The sequence below is a fragment of the Pseudorca crassidens genome, chromosome 13 (assembly GCF_039906515.1).
Source record: "Pseudorca crassidens isolate mPseCra1 chromosome 13, mPseCra1.hap1, whole genome shotgun sequence".
NCBI classification, from domain to species: domain Eukaryota; kingdom Metazoa; phylum Chordata; class Mammalia; order Artiodactyla; family Delphinidae; genus Pseudorca; species Pseudorca crassidens.
In genome coordinates this window covers 1,608,043-1,630,691 of record NC_090308.1, presented here as the reverse complement: position 1 = coordinate 1,630,691, position 22,649 = coordinate 1,608,043, and the positions used below count along the sequence as shown (strand labels likewise).

General features: G+C 54.2%; 1 protein-coding gene and 2 long non-coding RNA genes across 4 annotated transcripts; 1 reads left to right on the top strand and 2 right to left on the bottom strand.

Annotated features, from left to right (window-relative positions):
• Nucleotides 1-2,439: 2,439 nt before the first annotated feature.
• Nucleotides 2,440-7,244, bottom strand: LOC137204336 (uncharacterized). 2 transcript variants are annotated; one of them, XR_010933547.1, is made up of 3 exons: nucleotides 5,224-7,244; nucleotides 4,566-4,662; nucleotides 2,440-3,869 (listed from the first exon to the last, which is right to left on the bottom strand). It is a non-coding gene; the product is annotated as an uncharacterized lncRNA (long non-coding RNA). The 2 variants fall into 2 exon arrangements; XR_010933546.1 differs by having other exon boundaries at nucleotides 2,440-4,662.
• Nucleotides 6,865-10,239, top strand: LOC137204335 (uncharacterized). The gene is made up of 3 exons (XR_010933545.1): nucleotides 6,865-7,163; nucleotides 7,698-7,816; nucleotides 8,962-10,239. It is a non-coding gene; the product is annotated as an uncharacterized lncRNA (long non-coding RNA).
• An 865-nt stretch (nucleotides 10,240-11,104) lies between these two features.
• DACT2 (dishevelled binding antagonist of beta catenin 2) lies at nucleotides 11,105-21,261 on the bottom strand. Its single transcript, XM_067701521.1, has 4 exons — nucleotides 21,004-21,261; nucleotides 15,440-15,572; nucleotides 14,183-14,446; nucleotides 11,105-13,211 (listed from the first exon to the last, which is right to left on the bottom strand). The coding sequence occupies exons 1-4, from the start codon at nucleotides 21,238-21,240 to the stop codon at nucleotides 11,617-11,619; spliced, it is 2,229 nt and encodes a 742-aa protein (XP_067557622.1). The 5' UTR covers nucleotides 21,241-21,261; the 3' UTR covers nucleotides 11,105-11,616.
• Nucleotides 21,262-22,649: the final 1,388 nt, after the last annotated feature.

Below are 22,649 nucleotides of genomic sequence, written 5' to 3'. Positions count from 1 at the left end.
GGCACAGGAGCACACTGCATCTCAGAGTGGCAGCATTTAGCTAACGTGGTGTGAGACTGAGCCTTAGCTGAGCACAGAACATGGGGGCCACAGCACATGCCCAGGGAAAACACAAAGGAGGGAGGAAGAAAAGTGAGAGCAGAGATTGATGAAATGGGACAGGAAGGGAGAGTCCAGGGCACCAGAACCAATTAAACGGGTTCTTTGGAAATCTGGTTTATATTGATCCACCTCTGGCAACGTCCAAACAGACAGAAACATTTTAAAAGAGAAAAACAATTTCTTTTTGACAAAATGAATAATATCGCTACGCCTCTGGTAGGACTGAACAGGGACAGAAACCAGGGTCAGCAGAAATAAACAACAACGCAAATGAAGCTAGTGTAGCCCCGTACACGATAATTACATTTAAAAATCTTAAGGGAAAAATCATGAACAGATCTATGTTAGTAAATCTAATTACTTAGATGAAATGGAAAATCTCCTAGTAAAGTATACATTTGCAAGCTGACTCAGAAGGCGATAGAAAACATGACAAGACTTACAAGCATAAAGACAGTGAACCGGCTCTGAAAAATCCACCCCCCGTACAGTACCCAGATGATGATACAGATCAGGTGTACCAGCCCTTCAGTGAACAAGGGATTCCTGCCTTTCATACACTGCTTCCTGACGTCCAACAAGATGGAATCCTTCACAGAGCATCCCGGGGGCTGGAAGAGCATCGGTGTGACAGCCAGACAGGCAGAGCGCAAGAAAAGGATTTTATAGGCCAATCTCATTTATGAACACAAGACAGAACCCTGAACAGAGTATCAGCAAACTGATTCCAGCAAGGCACTAAAAAAAAAAAAAACGCATGTAATAATTTCACGTCTGGACTTGGCAGAAGTCTGAGTGGTGGTGGGAACGCAGGTGGGGTACAGATGAAAAGACATGTGTTGAAACCATACTGTGGGCATCTGGAAGTCCTATTCTCTCTCCTTTTGTATATGTTTAAAACTTTCCACAATAAAATGATTTACAAGAGTGCAAACAAAATCTTCACAGCCAATATTGTTCATTCCACGCATGCACGATTGGGTTAACATTTTATTAATGCAACTCGTTTTATTAAGAGATGACAGGAGAAAAAAACATGATAATCTAAAAAATATTAAATTTCACACCATTTTTCAATAATATTTGTGTATTCAAATCAGAAGAGAAGTTTTCCTTAACCTAAAAATAAATAACGTATTTACCAAAAATCACAAAAACATTGTGAGCTATTAGAAGAACTTTCTTTAAAATGGTAAAAGAATGCTCACTAGCCTTCTTTCTATTGCTTTCTGGGTGCTGTTTACATGGCCTGGAGGTCCCAGCGGGCAGAGTGATACTAGAAAAGCAAATCGAAAAGGCAGGGTTAGATTTACAGTCGCTGTTTGTTAGGGAGAAACCCTTCTCTCTCTCGCACCTTTCTCCTCCCCAAACCCTTCCCTCCAGGCAGAGGTGACTCCATTGACAAACGCTCCTTTGTTAACCATCTTGTCTTGGCCTGTGTTGCATCCCGGGGACGTGGAGCCTGAAGGTGTCTGCTATGGTCCTCGGGGTCTGGTTGGCCACAATGCAGCCACAATGCCTGTGAGCACAGGACTTGGGGGCCTTCAATGGTGGGGGTTCAAGGTAACGACCCCGTACCTGGGCACTGATGGCCCGAGAGCCCACGCTTTCCTCTCCAACCTGTACTTTTGTGGAACAAAGGCCACGTGTCCTAAGAACTTTCAGTATTAACTTTCAGTTAATACTGAAAATGATGCCAGGGAAGGAGGGGAGTGTGGGCGCCCACGGATGCCTTTCCCTTGGGTCTGTCCTCACTCACCAGTGCGCCCGGGAGGGGCTGGGAGCTGTGCACACAGCAGGGTGAACTGCGAAGTATAGATTGTGTAACTGCAGTAAGGGCCCGCACAGTTAGCATTCTTGTGTTTACCTTAGAAACCGGTTGTACGATATAAACACGAGCGGCCACATTCATGCTAGCAAGATAACTTTTTAATTTTTCCGTACATGGAATGACGGTAAATGGCAAATAAACATCCTGACAAGTTGAATTGAACAGGGCTCCGAAGTTTTATTTTGCATGAGGCCTGGCTGTCACCTTCCCCGGCCCCTGGGAAGCCATCTGTCCCAGGGAATGTGGGCCCCTCACCTTCCAAAGACATGTGGTCAGCTAAGTGGTTAGGCCCTAATCCCAGGGAAGGGCCGGCGGTCTGATAACCAGGGGGCACATCTGCTGATTCGGGGTTCGTTATTGGGAAGCCCACTTGTCTGTAGATGTTATATATTCTCTAACAGCTTTTTCTCACGTAGAGCTGGTGCTACTACTTCCGGCTGCTTGGATTTTGACTTATTGTTTAGCCGCTTCAGAACCTGGGTAGGAAAGCAGAGTGGTATTTATTGGGCCCAAACAAACGCGGCTGGTTTTGGCTGTATACAATCCAGGGCAGATCCCAGAAAAGCCACAGGAAAACTCTTAAAACTAATAAGAGAGTTCAAGAAGGTTGCGGAATAAAAGACAGATACACGTACACACACACACAAGCACACGTAGCATTCAATAATTATAAAACATAAATTAAAATTCCAATTTCATTTATAATATTAAAAAAGGTACGTAGTGATAAATGTAACAAAAATGGGCAAAACCTTAAGGAGGAAATTTTAAAATTTACTGAGATACATAAAGTAGACAAAAACGGTAAGTGACAGTAAGACTCTGTCATAAAGATGGCAGTACCCCCCAGTTAATCTACACACTTAAATGCAATTCCATGGAAATTCCAAAGAGGATTCGCACAGAACTTGACAAGGTGACCCTGTGAGTCACATGCAAGAATGAAGAGCCCAAATGACCGAGACAACTTTGAAGAAGAAAAGTTGGGATATCAGCCAAGTCAGCACTATTAACAGCTGTAGAGTTTAGCTGTGGTCCTGGGAGGTTGGAAGGATGAACAGGGAACAGAACAGATACCCCTCCAGAAAGATACTCCCATGCGTGCTGCGAGGGCATTCAGGGAGCAGAGCTGAGGATGGGGGGGAGAAGACTGGGTTTGTCCATGATGGGGTGAAGTCATCATGGAAGATGGACATGCAAAACTAGGAGAACTTTACACACACACACACCAGTGGACTAGAGACCTATGTGGTAAGGCAAAAATTTTAAACTTTTAATAAATATAAAAAGATCTTTGCAATATCGTACAAAAGAAGAATTCTATGAATAAGATTTTTAAAAATCCACAAACCATAAGTGAAAAGATTCACACACTTGTCTACACTGACGTAAAACCTTGTGTTCCGCAAAAAAAATCTACGAGCAAAGTTAAAGACCACCCTCGGCTGGGAAGTGATATTCGCAACACCTGTGTCTTATCGGTGACCAAGAATTAGTCTCTAAATTATAAAGACTCCTACATATCAGTGAAAAAAAATTAGGAAAACGGGACAAAAGGATATGTACAGGTAATTCACAAAAGGAAGGTGGAAGGCAAATAAAAATACGAAAAGATGTTCAAGCTCACTTGTAAACAGAGAGACAAGAATTAAAACCGTAACCAAGCACCATTTCATAGCCACCAGATGGGGAATATCACAGAGTCCAGTGACACAAACTCTTGGCAAGGAGTGAGAAAATAGGGAGTCACACGCTCTGCTGGGGGAGTGAAATCTAACCTCTGCTGTCGGCAGAAGAACGGCCCCAAAGATGTCCACGTCCCACGTCCTCGTGCCCGGAGCCTGCGAATATGTCACCTCTCAGGGCAAAGGGGGAACGAAGTGCGCTGGTCTGCAGACCTGAGATGGGAGATGATTCTGGATCCTCGAGATGGGCCCTATGTAATCACAGGTGTCCTTACAAGTGGACAAGGGGGCAGAGAGAGAGGAAACCAGGGACGGTGGTGTGAGAGGACTCAGCCTGAAGGTGTTGGCTTTGTGGACGCTGGAGCGGCCTTGAGCTGGGGAACGCGGGCCCCTCCGGAAGCTGGAAAGGGACTGACTCTGCCCTGGACTCTCTGGAAGGAGCCAGCCCTGCTGACCCCTGGATTGAGCCCCGTGAGATCTATTCAGGACCCAAACCTCCAGGACCTCAAGACAGTCAATCTGTGCTGCTTGAAGCCACCGAGTTTGAGGGAAAGGTTACAGAAGCCACAGAAACTCCTGCAATCATTGCAGAAGCTCCTGCAAAAGCTGTGGCCCTGTCTGCGGGGAGCCCTTCTGCTCCCGTGGACAGAAGACAGAAAGGTGCTCCCCGGGGCACCGCTGCGGTCCAACCTAACGCCCGCCCTCAGAGGAGTGGGCAGGTCCGTTCGGGCCTGGCCAGCGTGGGGAGCCCCTGAGCAGCACATGAAGGCCTGGGCCCTGTGCCCCAGCCGCCGGATGTGACCCGAGAACCTTCCATTCTCTCCGAGTCCAGTGTGGTGCCCGGTGGAGGCTACCAGTGAGCCTGATGGGCCTGGCAGGTGTCTAGTGGGCAGCCACGGGCCTGACCTCGGACAGGACGGCCGGGGGTGACCTGGCTCTCCACTCACCCGTTTGCTTTAGAGCCTTCAGCTTTCAAAGGTGGTGTCGGTGTCAGAGCCCACCTTGTCGACCTCACAGAGGTGTCCTGACGGTCAAAGGGAAACCCTGGGGAAGCAGTGTGTGAACATTAACAATTAATCACAGACACTTTTTAACGGTAAACAGCAGATACCGCACCTCAGCCACGGCCAGCTACGCGATCAATCTGAGTTAACATGTCTCCTAACCCAGACAGTCGACACCATCTCAGCCAATGGCTCCTAAGAATTCTATGATAAACTCTTCTTCCTTAATTATATGTAAAAGTACAATCTTCGTATTAAACGGGCTTCTAATATCGTCCCAGTTTCCCCAGCCAATCAAGTGGCCGGTTTGGATTTCTACAGCCTCCTGAAGATGTGTGACGGAGGTGTACACACAGGAAGTTTCTTTAATGTGTTTTTGTCGCCTTTCCTAGCTGTGCATGTGATCTTTTTCGGGGGAACGGAACGTACAAGAGCTCCTAACAGGCTTAAATACAAGCAAACTCTGTGGATCCGCTCAACTCCAGATCCTACCAATTCCAGTGTTTCCAACAGTTTGAACTGTGGCAAAATAAAAAGATACTTGACAGCAAATAAATAAATAGAAATGAAATTCGACTCCAGGGACTATTATGATCATCACCTGAATTTTGCAACTTGGAGTGAGGTGAAATCCCTCTGCCAGTCTCAGGATCCCTGCCAGGGTCGGACAAAACAAGTGTTGGTTTACAGCGTCGAGCAAATCATGAAGGCTGATCGCCCCAAACACAGATGTGTTTGCTTTGCACCCTTAGTGAACTGAGTCCAGAAGTTGTCAGCACACGGACGTACGTGGTCGCCACAGGGAGGCGTTCCGCTGTTGGCGTGCTCTGATGCCATCCTTGTAAACGTCCCAGAGGAAGACTCTGTGTTTTGACTGTTTTTCAGTGACTCGTTTGTGCATCAGACACAAACCTTCCCTGAAGGAAGTTACTGTCGTGCTGAGCTACTTAAAGACTTGATCTCGGAGACCCAGGAAAGCAGTGTAAAAGCAACAGGAACGTCGGGTGTTGTGAAGGATGGGGAAGGCTGTGGTCTCTTCCAGGACCATCTGGGTCATACAGATGCTGATTAGATGACGGGGACAATACGCTGTTTCGCTGAGGACCGGCTGTCCTCCAGACGTGACTCAGAGAGCTGCTGCCAGAAGTGTTTTGCAAAGTTACACAGCAGGAGTGCCCGGGCTCTGGTGGGTACCAGACCTATTCAGGCTGGGGTGGAAATCCTCCCTTAGCCTCTGGGGATCAGCCTGAGTACTTAGTACTTTAATAAGCCCCTTCGCTGTGCACTGCCCTGCATCACTAGGGATTAGAAGTGACTTTACTCATTACAGACAGCCTAGGGGCTCCCTTGGTTGGGGGGACCGGAGCGGAAGGGGCTTCCGCTGTGCACGCGTGTGGACGCGCTGTGGTCCACGTGAGCCCCCTGCACTGGCCTCTGGTCCTCCAGGCTCCAGGTGTGCGTTCTCCTCCTCCTCCTCTGTCAGCAAGGATGCCAACCCGGGATGTGCAGCCGCGACAAGACTGGCGATGGGGATGCTGCCATGTTAGTAGGGACTGACACCACTACTGTCACCAACCGGAGATGCTGCCACCGTCGCCTGTCACCCAGGAGGTGAAGTGTGTCACAGAGACCGAATTTGAAAATCCAGCATGTGTCCCCAGATGGGACGAGGGCACGGAGATGGAGGAAAATAATTAAGGAAAATGAAGTGAAAGTGCAATAGGGTTAATGATTTGTTAAGTGTGGATTTGCTGTGGATTTTATCCTTGGGTAGGAGACCATGGCTGAAGGAAACATAAAAAGGGAAATAAAAAGGAATAAAAAATAAAAGGGAATAACAAACTAAAAAGAGAGTCAAATTTTAAAGATGGAAAAAGATTCTGATTAGAAATTCTTGTTTCTACAGGGATGTTCCTCTCAGAGATAAGAATATGTTCTTGTTTCAGTGAGAATTCTCATTCCTCACTGGGGCAAATGAACGACGCTGGGAGGACTCCTGAGCTGTCCGTGGATTCTATGCCACCGTTGCCTCGGTGGCTTCTGCAAGAGACCGCGGGCTCCCTGACCACAGAATGGCCACGAGCTGCGTGTCTTGCCGCGTGTGCATCCCTCCGCGGCACCTCTCACCGTGGCGCCGGTCCCCGCCACGCCCCTGCCTGGGTCCCTGGCCGGGGCCGGACCTCCTGTCTCTCCTCAGACCCATCTCAGCACAGCTGGGTCACAGGCCTCTCCAAACACAAGTCTAGCAGGTTCTCCTGGCTTCCGAGAGACCGAGCACACACCGACCAGCGGCCAGACCTCCTGTGAACACGGGGCTGGAGCCTCAGCCTCGGCCACCTGCCCAGGAAGCCAGTCCTCCCCTCGTCTTCACTAAACATCCCGTGAGTCAGACCCACAGGAAGCCGGCTCGCAGTCTGCACAGGCCGTCTACGAGGAAGCTGCGCAGGAACAGCTGTGACGATCGGCACCCGCAGCCGGGCAGGACCGCCCTGCGACGGACAGCTGCCCCACCTTCTGTCCCTGCTTCCAGCTCAGGACCAGGTGAGGACCCCCAAGTGCGCCTCACCCATCTCATCAGGTTACCTGCAGTAACCCTGCCAGCTTCCCCTGCCCCCTGGCCTCCATCACACCTGCACCCCCTTTCCCCCGGAAGCTCTCCCATCCCCCACCCGCCCCAACTCTGCGGGCGCTAATGACGCTGCTTACTGATGGTGGCCCACCCCCTCTCGCATATGGGCTGGGACCTGGACCCCCTGGGTCCACCCCACCAGGACCACTCAGCGTCCCTCCCACCCCAGCTCCAGGCACCTGCTCAGCCCTCCGCTCCCCCGTCCCCCTCCTCTTCCCTCCTCAGCCCCCCAGCCCAGCCCAGCCCAGCGCAGCACCGCCTTCTCCCAGTTAAACCTCTAACTGTGCTGTCCACACGGAGTCCAAACTCTGCTTCTTCGGGCCCCACTGCATGGGCACTGGCCTCTTCAGGGGCTGCTTGGTCGCCCTTGCTGTTTGCTTATTTCCTCCAGCGAGACACAAAGCTTCCCCAGCGCGGGTGCCCCGTGTTTTCCTGTCACCCCACAGCAGGCGGCACGGCTCCTGAGACAGTGGGTGCTCAGTGAATGTGTCTGACCAGATGGATGAAGACAGCCTCGGGTTAGTCGCCCAGCTACCCTCCTGGTCATAAGAAGAAGATGCAGGAAGTAAGTTTCTCTTTCCTCCGGTCCTAAGTGCTCTCTCGGCTCTTCCCACGTTCTCTTCTGTGCGTACAAAGGGGGCAGCTGTGACAGAACACCATGGACTGGGTGGTTTAATTCACGGGAATTTAGAGATGGTGGTGCCAGCGGGGTTGGTGTTATTTTTGGCCTGTAAGTACAGCCACGTGTGCCCACGTGACCTCTTCCCAATCCCGCTGGGGGCCCTGCCCTCAGGACCTCATCTTGCCCTAACTGTCCCCCAAGGCCCCGCCTCTAAATGCCATCCCACTGGGGGCTCGGGCTTCAACATACAAATTTGGGGGACAAGTGCATTCAGTCGGTCATAAAAGATAAAGATTGTTTCCTCAAATTTTACAGTATGATTTGATACAATAATTGGGGTATCTTCTCTGACATAATTATCCTTTTTCTCTCATTCTTATGAATTAGCAATTCTTATATATTTAATTTCTACCTTAGCTTGACGTTGATACTTAGAAAGAACTAGCTTCTCCTTTTATATATTTACTTTTTTGCTAAAATGTTTGTATTTCAATCATGCTGGAAGTTACAAATGCTTTCTAATGATCCCCAAAGTCAAACAGTAAATTGTCTCTTTTTTTTAAAGGCTTTAGGGATGAGGAAATAGCTCATCTGTCTTCAAACGCACGTGAAGGGTCACCCATCACCTAATAATCTCCCCTCCCCCATGTCACAGCTGTCTTCTGCGCAGGGGAGCTTCCTGCTTTATTCTCCCTTCACGCTGAGCAGTTACGACCGTATCTGTTCAGAAGAAACATATGTGAGAAATATAAAATACTCAGGCAGGTGAATGGAATGTCTCAGTTAATCTTTTCTTCTGCACATTCTGCCCTGGACCTTCTGCCTCCCTTAAGTATTTTTCTTCCCTGAATTTATAGCCCCTCAGACTCTGTTTCGTAATTTCAGGACTGGGTTGGGGACTGACTCTGCCTCCTTATCACCGATGATCTCGACTTTAACTCTGTGCTTTAAAGTACTTCCCCAAAGAGCCCTCCCCCGTGGTTCTTGCCATGGAAGATGCCGCCTGCCTGGCGGAGCGGGGGTGATGCTCGGGGTGGGTCAGAGACCCTCGCTGACTGACCCTCTGTGTGCTCTTTCCCTGCCCACAGCCTCCTCTGCGCCCGTGGCCTCCTGGCCTGTCCAGTCCCTCGGCTCTGCGGCCTGCGGGGTCCCCTGCCTGGGCTCCTGTGAGGAGCCCGACGTGGCGGTCAGCGGGCAGAACCGGGCCCGTTTTCAACACCTTTCATGTACTCCTCCCGGCAAACCCTGAGGCATAAACAACCTCACTCTATAAGAGGAAGCAAACCCAGGGAGGTTACGGAGACGCCTGGGGCCTCAGAATAGCTAACTGTGGCCCAGCGGGGCTGAACCCTGGGCTGTGTCCTTCTGCTGAATTTGTGGGGAAGCAAAGGCACCTGGGCCCCAGGCAGATGGGAAGACACGGCACCTACAGTCATATTTATTTACTGTAAACCTGCCAGAGAGTAAATGCAAGAGCACCGGAGAGGAAGCAGCTTCAGGCCTTGGGCAGACAGGTGTGTGTGTGTGTGCGTGTTGTGTGTGTGTGTGTGTGTGCGTGTGCGTGTGTTGTGTGTGTGTGTGTGTGTGCGTGTGCGTGTGTGTGTGTGTGTCTGCAAGGCTGGGGAGAGACCAAGACAGATGGAGAGAGACAGACAGATAGAGAGAGGATCAAAGAGAAGGCGACAGAGAGAGAGAGAGAGAGAGAGGGAGGGAGGGACACTGACTGATGACTGATTTGACATCTCATCACTGAGGGCTCTCTGTCCGCAGATGCCGCGGTTGCATTTTGCGTGGAGTCTGCTTGGGTTTTATGGTTAGTTTGCTCCGTTAGTCTGCCGGTTGCACAGACAGGCCCGGCATCTTCTGGGCGGGGACGCATTCCTGTCTGGTTGTGCTTTGGAGCCTGGCTTCTGAGAAAGATAAACACTGTCAGAAATCCCCAGGGGCCCGAACCCACTGCGTCCCCTTCAGCACTGATCTCACATGATCTTGGCCAGAGACACAGCCTGAGGGTCCTCTCCTGTGACACAAGGACGGGGGCCCTGCTGAGGATGAAGGAAGTCTGCAGTTTCCAAATACGGCATTCAAAGCCCCCGAATTGAGAAAAACTCCAACAGACGCAAGAGATAATGTCAAACAGAGCAGGACACACTCCGTAAAGGGAGCTTCACGGCCATGTCTCTGGGGTGGCCGGCAAGGGACACAGACTGTGGACACTGCTGGGACCGAGGCGGGGCCAGAAGCCTGGCTCTGGATGCTCTCCCAGGACCCTCGCCTGCTCAGCGGCCCTGGCAAATACTGGGTTCCCATCGCCTCTTGTGCCACACGGTTGAGATTTAGACCATTAAAGAAAATACCCTGTGTACTATCTTCTATCCAAAACCTCCACCATGGGTGGGTTTGACGCTTTCCTCCAAATATCAGAGCAGTTTTATAGAACGCTCAGGAAGACCCTTTCATCTCTGTTAGTAAGCGGGTTCTGTGAAGCCCACGTGGGAATTCTATCCAGATAGACTCCAAGTCTGCTCTGGGCCCCTTGAAATGGTTGCACTTTTGAGACAGAAAGAAAGAGAGTGACAGAAAGCAGCCACTCTCCTTCACTTCTGGAAACCTCTGCCCAGGTCAAACAGGTGGACTTCTTTGTTCTAAAATGTTAATCGTTTTAAAGTGTGAATCCCTGAAGTGCGTCCTGAAACTAGCTGTTCGTTGCATGAATGTCTACTGTCTAGTACAAGACCTACCACCATTTTAGCTTGTTTTCTTACCGTTTTCCTTCAACAGTTCCTACCAACTGTGCATTAGCCCCAGGGTGGGGCTGTGGCGGGCCAGAGCCCCACGTGGGCTACTGGGGAAGACGCTCCCCACCTCCCCCATGCCTTCTTTCCACCTCCAGGCCCTCAGAAGCAGTTTTGAAGAATTCAGGATAAAACTGCTTCACGAACTGAAGATGCTGCTCTCCGCAGGCAGCTTCCCTGAAAATCCTACCTTCCTGAAAAGTTGAGGGAAATTCCCTTTGAAAAATAAACACCATAAAAGGGTTTCTTTTCCAAAGCATTTTTATGCTCAATTCAGGAGTGTTGGGAAGAGTGTGGAGCGTACTCATGTGAAATGCATTTTCCCACCTCGGGTGAAAGAGTGTCCACATGATGGGGAAGGATTAGGGTTTGCTGAGCACCTACTACGTTCCTGAGGGCAGGGAGGCTAAAAGGGAAAGACTGACTTGCAAAGACAAAGGCATAATCGGCTGTTTATTCATGTTGAGGGTTTGACGTGGATTCAGAGTCCAACCCAGTTTCCACAGCGCAGTCCTGCAACCATTTCTTAAAGGGAACGCTTTTGGGGGGAAACTGTTCAACGGGCTGGGGTACACCGAGCGCCCAGCCCAAGTGGAACAGGATGGAGGGAAGCAAGCACGGGGCTCACGGCACAGGCAGCTGGGAGGCCAGCGCCCTGACGAATCTGCAGTCCCAGAGTTCTGGGTGAAGGTCTCCACTGGGGCGAAGGTGGGGTGACGTGCGCAAAGTCACAGCCTAACCTGGGGGGCGATGCACCAGGGACGGGCCCATCATCTCCTCTGAGGGGACTCCTTTTGAAGGGCAGCTTCGGGGAGAAAGCAAAGTGTCCAGATGACACAGACCTGCACGTCTAACACCGTGCAAGCCTGGACCCGTCCTCAGCCACGAAAGGTCCCTTTGTGTCTGTGGCTCCCGGGCCCGGACAGGCCCTGCTGTCGCCCAGCGACCTCACACCATGGTCATGACCTTCAGAGCAGCCGGCTGGAACCTGCGGAGCCTCTTCTTCAGGGCCTTGGAGGCCTTGACGCGGCACAGCCTGGGCACCGGCGGCAGAGGGGGCCTGGAGCTGGCCGGGGCCCGCTGGCTGGAGCTTCCCCTGCCCTGGCCGCTGCCCTCCGAGGTGCTGCCACTGGACTCCGCGTCCCCGAAGCGGTTGGCCGTGTGGTCGCTGGCCTCGTCCCCGCTGCTCTCCGCGACGGTGGAGCGCACGAGGGACGCGCACTCGGCCGAGCGCTCCGAGCCGTCCGACCCGCTCCGGGCTCGGGCATCCTGGCGCGGCAGCCTGGGCCTGGGTCTGGCGCACACGGGCCGCGGGCCACCCCCTCTCCGGGCCGCCGGCCTATGGGGCCCCAGGCTGGGGTCCGGGCGGGCCCGGGCTGAGATCTCTACGGAGGACTGCCACCTGCGCTGCTTCCTCCGGGCCTCCCCTCCGCTTGCCACCAGCGGGGCTGCTTCCAAGGGGAACAAGGCCTGAGCTGACACCTGGTGACCCTCTGGTCGGGCCACCAGCAGGGGGACGAAGACAGACACGGGGTAGAGGCTGGACTCAGAGCAGGACCGGCCGGGCGCCGCCCTGGCCAGGGGGGGCCTCCTGAGACCACCTCCCGACTCAGGGGGCGGCCGGGGGCCCCCGAGGGCGCCCCACTGAAGCTGCGGCCCCCCAAGCTTCAGCACCTTGTCGCTGGCCCCCCTCTTGATCTTCACAGGCTTGGCCTTGGGGGGCCCCACAGGGAGACCTCCTCTGGCAGCAAAGTGCGGGTGGACACAGTGTCCAGGGGCCCGAGGGGGGCCCTCCCCACCCGCCCCCCCGCCCGGCGACCTGCCTTTGCCCGTCCAGCCGTGGAGAGCTGGCTGCTGACCCTGCAAGCAGGGAGCAGGGGCCTGGCCACAGCCCAGCCATGGGGAGCCTGGACGGGCCTCCCGGTGCACGCAGCCGCGCGAGGGTCTGGGGCCCTCCTCTGGACGGCTGCTGGGGTGCAGGGTGCGTACAAGGGGCACAGGCCCCGGCTGCTCGAGGCTGTCCCCACGGGCGGCCCCGCTCTGGGCCTCCCCTCCCACCTCCGCTCTCCCCCGGGCGCACACCGGCTTCTCCAGGCCACCTTCACTGTCCGCCCCCCGGACCCCGAGCCCCTGCGGGGATAGGGACGCCTCCCGTCCTGGGGGTCCACGCTCAACCACACTGCCCCTCGCAGGGGGCCCTCGGCCCTGCAGTCGCAGCAGCCTCTCTATGTAGGCGCTGGCTGGGCCAGCCTCGAGGCCCAGTCCAGTCCGAATGGGGCTCGGACCTGTGGCGCCAGGGAGGGGCTGACTGGGGGGCAAGTGGCCATCGCTCGGTGCGGTCTCCTTGGTCAGAGTAAAGAGGGGGCTCTGCAAAGCCACGGCGTGCAGGGGGCTGGGGTACGGGTATACCTCCCTGCCTCCCTTGGACACCAGGTCACACTGGTACTTGGGGTCCATGCCGTGGCAGAGGAAGGAAGTGGCCTTGGGGTGTGCCCTGGCTTTCTGGAGCCCCACTTCAGCCGGCAGGGCTCTTTCAAGGTCACCTGGGAAGGAGAAAAAGAACAAAACATAAATAAGGGAAGAAGCAAGCACAATCCTGGGGCACGAGGCCCTCCCCCCGCGCAGGACGAGGCCCCGGCCTTGCACGTTCCACGCCTGGACACGCTGGTGTCTGCTGTACACGTCCCATCACCCGGCTCCCATCACGTTCCTTCCAGTCACAGCCTAGAAGGCGAGTCCTAGACCCTAACGTTCAGTTCCTGCCCTTGTTCACTGAAGGTGCGTAGGACGCCGAGGGAGATGGGGCGCCGGTGACCACACGGCCATCGGGACAAGGGCTCGGAACAGACCTTCCCTGAGGCATTCACAGATGTGCAAGAAAGAAAACCCATGGATCCTAATGGCCCAGGTCTAGCATAAGGAATAAGATGCATCTTTTCCTTTTGGGACACTCGGAAGAAAAAGAAAGGCTGTTCCCTGGCCAGTGGGGGGAAACTGCATGTGAAGTGAACTCTCTCAACGCCCACTTGCAGCGCTGCTCCCACCCTAGTCCCCGGCAGTGGCCACGAGGGCCGTGGAAGGGTGTGAACGGATGTTCATTTTAAGTAAGACGAGAAGCCTTTTATTGCAACAGCCCTGCTACAAGGAACACAGGTGGGCGTTTGATGCCTACCTCCATCCAAAACCCAAAAAAGCCCACAGAAAATATGAGACTCGGGAACCACCCCCTTCCTTGTATGGGGCTCGGGGACCGCACCCCTCCGTGTATGGGGCTCGGGGACCACCCCCCCTTGTATAGGGCTTGGGGACCGCCCCCCTCCGTGTATGGGGCTCGGGGACCACCCCCCTCCGTGTATGGGGCTCGGGGGCCGCACTCCTCCTTGTATGGGGCTCGGGGACCACCCCCCCTCCGTGTATGGGGCTCGGGGATAGCCCCGCTCCGTGTATGGGGCTCGGGGACCGCACCCCTCCGTGTATAGGGCTTGGCGCCGCCCCTGCTCCCACCTCCCCTTACCTGTGGACACTGGGCGGGGCCGGGACTCGCCTTGCAGCAGCTGGCCGGTGCCCCCCTCACTGGCCTGGGGTTCCCACGCAGTCAGGGGGACCCCACACACCGTGGTCTCATCTGCTGACCGGGGCCGGCAGTCCCCCGCGCTGGGCCTGGCCTTCGGGGTGGCAGGCAGCACAGCGCCCAGAGAGGAGGACACGCAGTCGCTGCACACAGACGTGCAGGAGGTGGACAGGGAACAGGACCCGCCGTCGCTCAGCTCGTAGAAGCCTGCACAGGGGCGCAGAGGCTGTCGGTGTGGTCTGGGGGGCCCGCGCTGAGGGGCTGGGGGTCTCAGGGAAGTGGGCCCGGGGGCGGGGAGGGGCCCGGGCCGGGGAGGTGCCCGGGGCCAGAATGCCAAGGACGCCTCCCCACCAGTGTCTCCTGTTGCCCACTACCTGCTCATCCCTCTCCTGGGCGAGTGGCTCACGTCGCCCCGTGTGACCTCCAGCTTCCAGCCCCGGAAGAGGGAGGCTGGCGTCCTCCCCCGCCCCTCCTCGTGCCCGCCAAGCTCATCTGAGGCAGCCACCAGAGAAGGGGCAGCGTTTGGGGAGGTCCCCCGGCCCGGCCCTGCTACATGATTGACAACCCAGACTGTGACAGGATTTTGCAAACTGAAAAGAAGAGAAAGACACGGCAGAGAACACTGTACTTGGGAAGACGCTGGTCTCCTGGGTTTGCCGTCTGAGCTGCTGTCTGAGCCTGGAATCTGGAGAGAAAGCCCATGTGCCCAGGACCATGAAGGTCAGAACGACCCTAACCATCGCTACGTGACCTCGAAAGGAGGGTGCACAGGGCCGCAGGAGAGGAGACTGTACTGATTTTAGACTGTAGACTTAAAAAAATACTTTTGCTGTCACATAAAAGTTATTATTTACGATCTCCATGCTGGTTCAACATAAACAGAATCTGTCTTAGCCAGAGACAGGCGAGAAGCTCATGGGGTTTTTCCATCAAAAGCAATATTTTTCCAATTAAACAACGAGTATGTACACACCCACTCTCTCCCTCTCTCTCCCCGTTTTCCCAAGCGCATTTAAATAAAAGTATTAAAAGTATTTCGTCTTCAGTATTCTCCAATAACGTGCTCTTCCAGGCGCGCATACAGCTCCTGACCCTCCGGTGGCCTGAGCACAGAGGCGGGTTCACCCTGTCAGCCCTGCCGGGCAGTGCCGCGCCCTGGGGTGAGGGACAGGTGGTCCAGGGCCCGAGTGGACGCCATACCCGAGCTGGGCCTGCTGTCGCTGTCCGGGGCCTCGCTGGAGGTTCTGCGCACGTCCAGCTGCAGCTCGTTGATCTGCTGGTCCAGCTGGTCCAAGTGGGTTTTCAGGCCGACGTCCTGAAGTCTTAAACGGTTCTCAGAAGGAAAACAGGGAGACATAAAACTGCTCTGTGTACAGAGGTGGAAACTGGAGGCTCCACGTGAAGCTACAGCACACATACAACTTAACTCCGCAAACCCACAGGCCAGCTCCCACCTGACAGCTCCCCCTTCCTCAGGCCGGACACCGTCTCTAGGACCCCTCCCGCCTCCAGCATGTCTTCCCAAGTGCAGACTTTTCTTTGCCAGCAATTTTCCATTAGACATTTCTTTATAAGAATACGGAGTAATACAGCTTATGAGAGTGGAATGAGGACCAAAAGCAGCCAAGGACACCCCCTCTGGCAGGAGCCACCGATAATATTTTCAATGTCTTCTTCTACGTAAGAGTCTACTTTCCCGGGCTCGCGCCTCGTGGACCTTGCGTTTGGTGCCTGTATCACCACGTTCCTTCACCGCAGCCCGTCCATGGCACCTGGGGGGGCTGAGCTTTCGGCTCTTCAGGGGGACAGGAAAGTCCCCAGGAGAGAAAAAGGCCCTGCCTCTGCAGCGTCTTAGCTCCCATACCACAGGTGGCATTTTGACCGGTTACGGTTCTGTAGGGCTTTCAGCGAAGAGGGAGGGACGCTGCAGGAGGAGAGAGCCCAGCGCCTGGGATCAGCGCAGCCTGAACACCTGCCCCAGGAGGCAGGGTCTTTCTGGTCTTAGGGTCCACATCTCAACTCTGTCCTCCGAGGCTCTAGCTTCTCCAGGCCTCAGCTTCCCTGGTTGTAAAACGGGTTACTGTGAGTGTCAACCACACATATCCGTGTGTGTATATCATGTAATATACATACAGCACACGCATGTGGTTAACGCTCACAATATACATTCACACACACACACACACACACACGTGAATCATATGTCTGTAAAACAACACTGTTTCATAAATGCTGACTTCCTGCCTTCAGTGATAAAACTTCACCTTGTTTTCAAGGTCCACTACCTAAATTTCTTGTTTTGATTAGCAATTAAGTTTAAGGCAAATAATTAATGAATGCGATTATGCCGGTCACCCTGTTTGAGAAAATGATCAATTGTGTTTCAAATTCTTATATAGGAAATGAGGAATTACTTCAGTAGCTTCAATAATCTGAGAAGTCAGTCCAAGGGGGAAGCAGGTGGCGGTAACTTGATTCTTACGGGAGAACTACGTTGGCGCAGACTGTTCCCATACCACCAGGGGTAGGGGCCGAGGGCCCAGCACCTGGTGAGTGGCAGACCACCACACCCAAATCCACTTTCCTCTGGACCCAGTGCAAGGGTCTCAGAACAACCTCCAAGTCTTGTAGCAAGAGAGTCTCCCAGCCTCAGGTAATAGTATCTGTAAACATAACACTGCAAAAAACCAGAATTTAATCAAACCGTACACACCCAGGACCACCCAGAGTAGCCTCAACATCCTGGCACGTTTTCACAAAGGGAAACGCTCCCCAGGTCGGCACTACCTGACAGCCGGAGCGGCGGGGGCAGCAAAGGTGGGCTCCCGGCCCATCACTACCCAAGTAAAAAACACTCAGACAAACGGCGGGAATTTTTACTGCAAATGACTTTTCTTCTAATGTCGTAAAATGAGACCACGGTACTGGCGGAGAGTTCAGTTCCTCTGTTTGACCACGCTTCGACGTTTATAAACATGGATTTTGACCCCTTCTCTTCCAAATCACGATGTCCTCTTTCTTCTGAAGGGGGACCTCTCTGGATTCCATAGTTGGCTTCTCTCCTCCCTCTCCAATCCCCCTCCCCCCCGGAAAACTGACCCTGGCGTGTTTGTGCTGGAATAATTGCTTTGTGATTAATGTTTGCCCAGCCCGGCCTGCAGCTGGTGGCTTCTGACTAGTGTTGAGGGGCACAGCCACGCAGACCCCCGGGTGCGTCCCCAGGACCCCGCTGCATGGCGACAAGGCTTTGTCACCCAGGATTGGCACTGTCCTCCGTAACCCTTCCCCCGTCCCTCGCTGGGGGTTTTTATGTCTCCGCTTTTCACTAACTCCTCGGTCTCTAACTCTGTGCTAAGTCAAAGGTTCCTCACGGCACCAGGACTGAGCATACCCCACTGCGGAGCCAGGCACACAGCATCGACTTCCATGTATTTCTGCAGGGAAAATGTGTTACAGCGATGTCACACGGGTTCCCTCCAGAGCAGCGAGCCAGTCTGTGTGGCCACCAGCCCTCCCTACTCACCGCAGGCCTCCAGGCTCAGGGGCAGGGCAGCACATCCTGTCTGAATCCCCTGAACCTGGGCGAGGGGCAGGGGGTCCGGTGTAAGGGAAAGCACAGCCCGGTTCCCAGGAGCTGGGAGCCCCGGGGCATCCGTGCAGACCCCAGGGCTCCCTGCCACACCCGTTAACTCAGACTCTAGAGCACTCCTGGGAATCTGCATTTTGACAAGCTTCCCTGGGACCAATTTTTTATGACCACAAAAGTTTGAGAACTTCTACCCAGGGAAGGCCATTCGAAACAAGTATCTGGCTTAGCCCTTTCTTCGAGATGCGGACTTTACACGCCATAAAAGACTGATGCGATTTCCACCTGCTTTGCCCTTTTGCTCCCCATCTACAATTCGGCTTTCCAGCCTTCTCACCTTTACGGCAGATTGAGAGGACAAAAATGAAAAACGTCCCAAAGTTCAGGATACAGAGATGGCATCTAGAACACCTCTGTTCTCTCCTTGAAAGCTGAGAACACGCACAGGAAGCATTTTCCGCATGAGTTCCACGGCACTGCAAGTGCCCTGTGGGTGGGTAAATGTTACTCCCTAGCTTGAAAAGAGGTCCTTCAAAGGGCCAGGGTCACAGATTAGCCTGGGGCATAACGAGCACTAGTGCCGCAGAAGGAAGCCTTGCCCAGCCCCGTGGATGCCTCCCCCTCCTCTGTGACCCTGAGCGAGTTCGTTCCCCTGAGAGGTCACGGAGCAAGCATGGTCGGTCCAAGGAAAACACCAGACGTCGTGATTACAGCTGCAGAGTCAGACCCTCATTTCCTGCAGTGCCTAATGCCGGCACCTGCCAGGGAGGAGGAGATGCTGCCACTCAGGGTCAGGGCAAGCCGTGACCAGCAAAACAACCAGCAGCAGATTCTCCAGCACCAGTTTCCCTGCAGGTCCCCAGAGCCTTTCCTCACATCCCACCTGGGGTGACCGCTGGCGCCTCCTGGCGGGAGATGGAGCTCCCAGGCTCCTCTGGGGCATCCAAATCTTTCCAAGTCAGCGTTGCTGGGAGCGTAACGCTTCCATAAATGGGAATGGCAGCCTCTTCTCGGGGAGTGACAGCCTCCCTGGGAGGCACAGACAGGTGAGCACAGGGCCGGCCGGACAGTAAGGGCTGCTTTGGTCGGAGGTCATGGGGGTTACATTAGCTTAGAAAGACAGAACGTGGAGATAGTAAATACCGAAATCATCTTCCGCTTTGTTACAGCAGTAAAACTCGCTCATTTATTTATTCAACAAATACTAAGTACCTACTGCGCGCTTCCTGTTGTGACTGTAGACGCGGCAATTAAAACGGTGTAGCCCGTTCGTTCTGGTAAGTGTTAATGTGATGACTTCTCCTAATTGCAGTTTAAATCCCCCCCCCCCCAAATGCTCAAGCTCATTCTCACTTGGGAATGTCTGTGGGACAAAACTTTTATCTGGGTCAGATAAAAGTTCTTCCTGTCTCCACACCTGAATGGTGACCCATGCCCCGGTTAACCCCGGGGTGTGGGGAGGAGGGGCCCCGATTAGCCGGGAGTTACTGAAGTGTGGACCTGGGGCTGGAGATGAAGGCCTTTTGATTGTACCCTGCATCATAGAACTAGGATCACTCCTACTTTTTTCTCTGTAAGAAAAATGTGAACGTGTTAATCGCCGTGCTGGTGTCACACACATTCAATTATTCTTCTCTTTTGATCACATAATCTGTGCCAAGAACAAAGTTTCAAGACAAAGGGTGCGTGTTCCTTCTGGTCCCCACATTAAAAAATAAATAAATAAAACAAAAAAACCTGTTTGATCTTCTCTCCCAAAAGGCTCCCCGTAATTAGAGGCTGAGGACTCACAAGTCTGGTCTGTACATTACTTAAGCCAAGTTAATCATCAGCTGGGTTCTTGCTCCCCCGACAGAACAACTCACAGCAGCATCGCAAAGCTCCTTCCTGCCACACGCACGTCATGCATCTTTGCAGGCTCTGTGTGCCCCTCCGAGCTCCAGTTGAAGGTAGGACGCACGCACACACACACCCACACACACGCAGGTAAGCTAAACCTGCAGCTGTGACTGGATAAGATGGGGGGTGAGAAGCCTATGGAAGTTCCACTCGGTAACTAGCTCCCTCCTTTGCTAGCAGCCGCGGAATCACAGGCGGAGAGGCTGCGCAGTTAGGGCCCCCCCTTGCCAGGTGGGAAGATCGCGGGAGTCCTGGGACACATCTTAAGACGCTGAGCTTCCTGATTCTCTAATCCAGAAGCAGCCAACAAATCACTGACACGACTGCGCTAAGCTGGCAGCAAAGCAGCAGCTCCATCCAGGCTACTCTGTAAAGGCAGCAGCCTTCAAACAGGGCAGATTTAATTTCTCATTTAAAAGACATTCCCCTTGGAGTACTACAGTCAGCTCTACCAAACAGACATCTTTCTATGCAGCCTTCTGATTTTTCCTTTAGAAAACACTGCAACCCTGCAAAAACTCTTGAGTTTTTTCCAATACATGAGATGAAACCATACATTGGATAAATAACTGAGGCAATCACCTGAGGAGTGTCTTCAGTGGTACAAAAGGGACCCGCCTTTGGAGGAGCCCAGGGGGCAGAAGGCCGGTGGGAAAGCAGGCCCAGGAGGCCCAGCGGGGTTCCACCGCCTCTGCGTTCAGAGGACACACCTCTTTTCATAGGTCAGGTTACATTTTAAAGTCGGAGAGGCCCTCATCGGATACAGGCTCTCCCCAACATCTCATTACAGTGACACGAGCCCAGAGCTCAACCTGAGCACATCACTGGGGACAATTCGGGGGACACTTGGCACGCTGGCACTGCTGTCCCCAGACCCACGCAGCAGGGAGAGGCTGGCACCGGGCGCAGGACACCAGGATCCCTAGTAGCCCCCAGCAGGGGAAACCGATTTAATGCGTTCTTATCAGCAAAACTCCAACCAACAGGAGTACATCCTAAAGTCGGTCTGCGCCGGGAAGTAGGCAGAGCCGGGCGCAGCCCCGATGCGCGGCTCGGCGCGGGCGGCCCGGCCGGGCTGCTTTCAGGGCCCGGATGCCTAGCCTCGCGCCTCGGGCCTCCGCGTCCCTCTCATTCGGGACCGAGCTGCGTCCTTCGAAATCGCCGAGGGTGCCCCCCGATCGGTCGGTTGGCCCGTCCGCCTGTTGCCTGCCGGGTGGACCGGGTCCCCGCGGCCCCGCGCGCCCGGAGCGGCCCCGCGACCCCCGCACGCGCTCCTTACCAGCTGCTCCTGCAGCGCCGCCAGCGCCGCCTCCAGCCGCAGCTCGTGTGCGCGGGAGCCGCGGGGGGCGGCGGGCCCGGGCGGGGGCTGCACGGCCAGGGCGCCCCACACGCGCGCTTGTTGCCTGGCGCGGAGCCCCTGCAGCTCGTGCAGCCCCGCGAGGGCCGCGCGCAGCCTGGCGCCCACCCTGCGGCGGTCCCAGCCCGCGGGCCCCGGCGGGCCGCCCGGCGCCCACATCCCGCGTTCGACCTGCGCGGCTGCCCGAAGCCTGCCCGGCCTCCGAGCGGCGCCGGGCGGTGCGCGCGGCCTCCGCGCCGCCTCTCCCCGCCCCCGGCCCGCGGGTCGCCGAGGCGGGGTGGGACCTATCGGTGGCAGAGGAGGCGGTGTCTGCACACGCCCCGGGGTCACAGCGGCCGCCCCCGGGCCCGCCCCGTCGGCGGAGCCCCACGCCCTTGGGGACCCGGGCCGCGCGCTCCGGGGCGCCCGGAAGGCGCGCGGTGACCCTTGGAGGGGACCCGAGGGAAGGAGGAGCCGGGTGGGCGCGGGTGAAGGGGCGAAAGTGGACCAAACACGGAGAAAGGTCTTGTTCAGGTTAGAAGCAATGTTTTTAAGGTAAATTATTGGATAGCTCCCCATTGTAAGGACTGTGTTACCATTATGAACTCACTAGCACTTTGAAAAAACTCCACTTTTCCTGGAAACCTCAGCTTGTCTTTTTTTTTAAAAAAATAATAGTAGCTTTACTGAGATATAATTCACATACCATTTGCTTCCCCTATTTAACACGTACAGTCCAATGGTCCCTTAGTATTGCATATTCACCAAGTTGTGCAACTATCACCGCAATCCATTTTATAACGTTTTTACCACCCCCCAAAGAAGCTCTGTGCCCCTTAGCGGTCACCCTCCATTTCCCCGCTGCACCCAGCGCTAAGCTGCCTGTTCGGGAGGTTTTATATAAACAGAATCACACGATAGGTGGCCTTTCAGGACCGGCTTCGTTTACTGAGTGTATTTTCAAGGTTCATCCACGTTGTAGCAGGTATCAGTACTTCACTCCTTTTTATTGCTAAATAATGTTCCGTTGTATGGCAGGACCCGTTTTTATTTATCCATTTATTCCTTAACGGGTTGTTTCCACTTTCTGACCATTATGAATAGTGCTACTGCTATGGCTGTTCATGTACAAGTTTTTGTGTAGAAGTATGTTTTCATTTCTCTTGGGTTTACCTAAGAGTGGAATTGCTGGCTCATAGGTAACTTCTGTGTTTAGTCTTTTGAGGAACAGCCAGACTGCTTCCCCAAGTGGCTGCACCGTTTCACGTTCCCACCAGCACCGCATGAACGCTCCAAATGCTCCACGCCGTCACCAGCGTTCGTCTTCTTGGTCTCAGCCATTCCAGTATGTGGGAAGGGGTATCCCATTGTGATTTGATTTCCGTTTCCCTGATGGCAAGTGACGCTGGTATCTTTCCATGCACTTATTGGCTATTTGTGTGTCTTCTTTAGAGAAATGTCTGTTCAGATCGTTTGCCTGTTTATTAAAACTGGGTTGTCTTTTTATGATTGAGCTGTAAATATTTTTTATGTATTCTAGATACAATTCCATTATCAGGTATATGATTTGCGAATATTTTGGTCACTCT

Bases quoted from the DNA above. Each gene is read 5' to 3' on its own strand.
- DACT2 (XM_067701521.1), bottom strand. From the start codon at position 21,240: ATGTGGGCGCCGGGCGGCCCGCCGGGGCCCGCGGGCTGGGACCGCCGC. The intron at 15,573-21,003 runs GTAAGGAGCGCG...TTTCCTTCTGAG, and splicing joins CGGCGCTGCAGGAGCAGCTG to AACCGTTTAAGACTTCAGGA. The intron at 14,447-15,439 runs GTATGGCGTCCA...GCCCCTGTGCAG, and splicing joins CGACAGCAGGCCCAGCTCGG to GCTTCTACGAGCTGAGCGAC.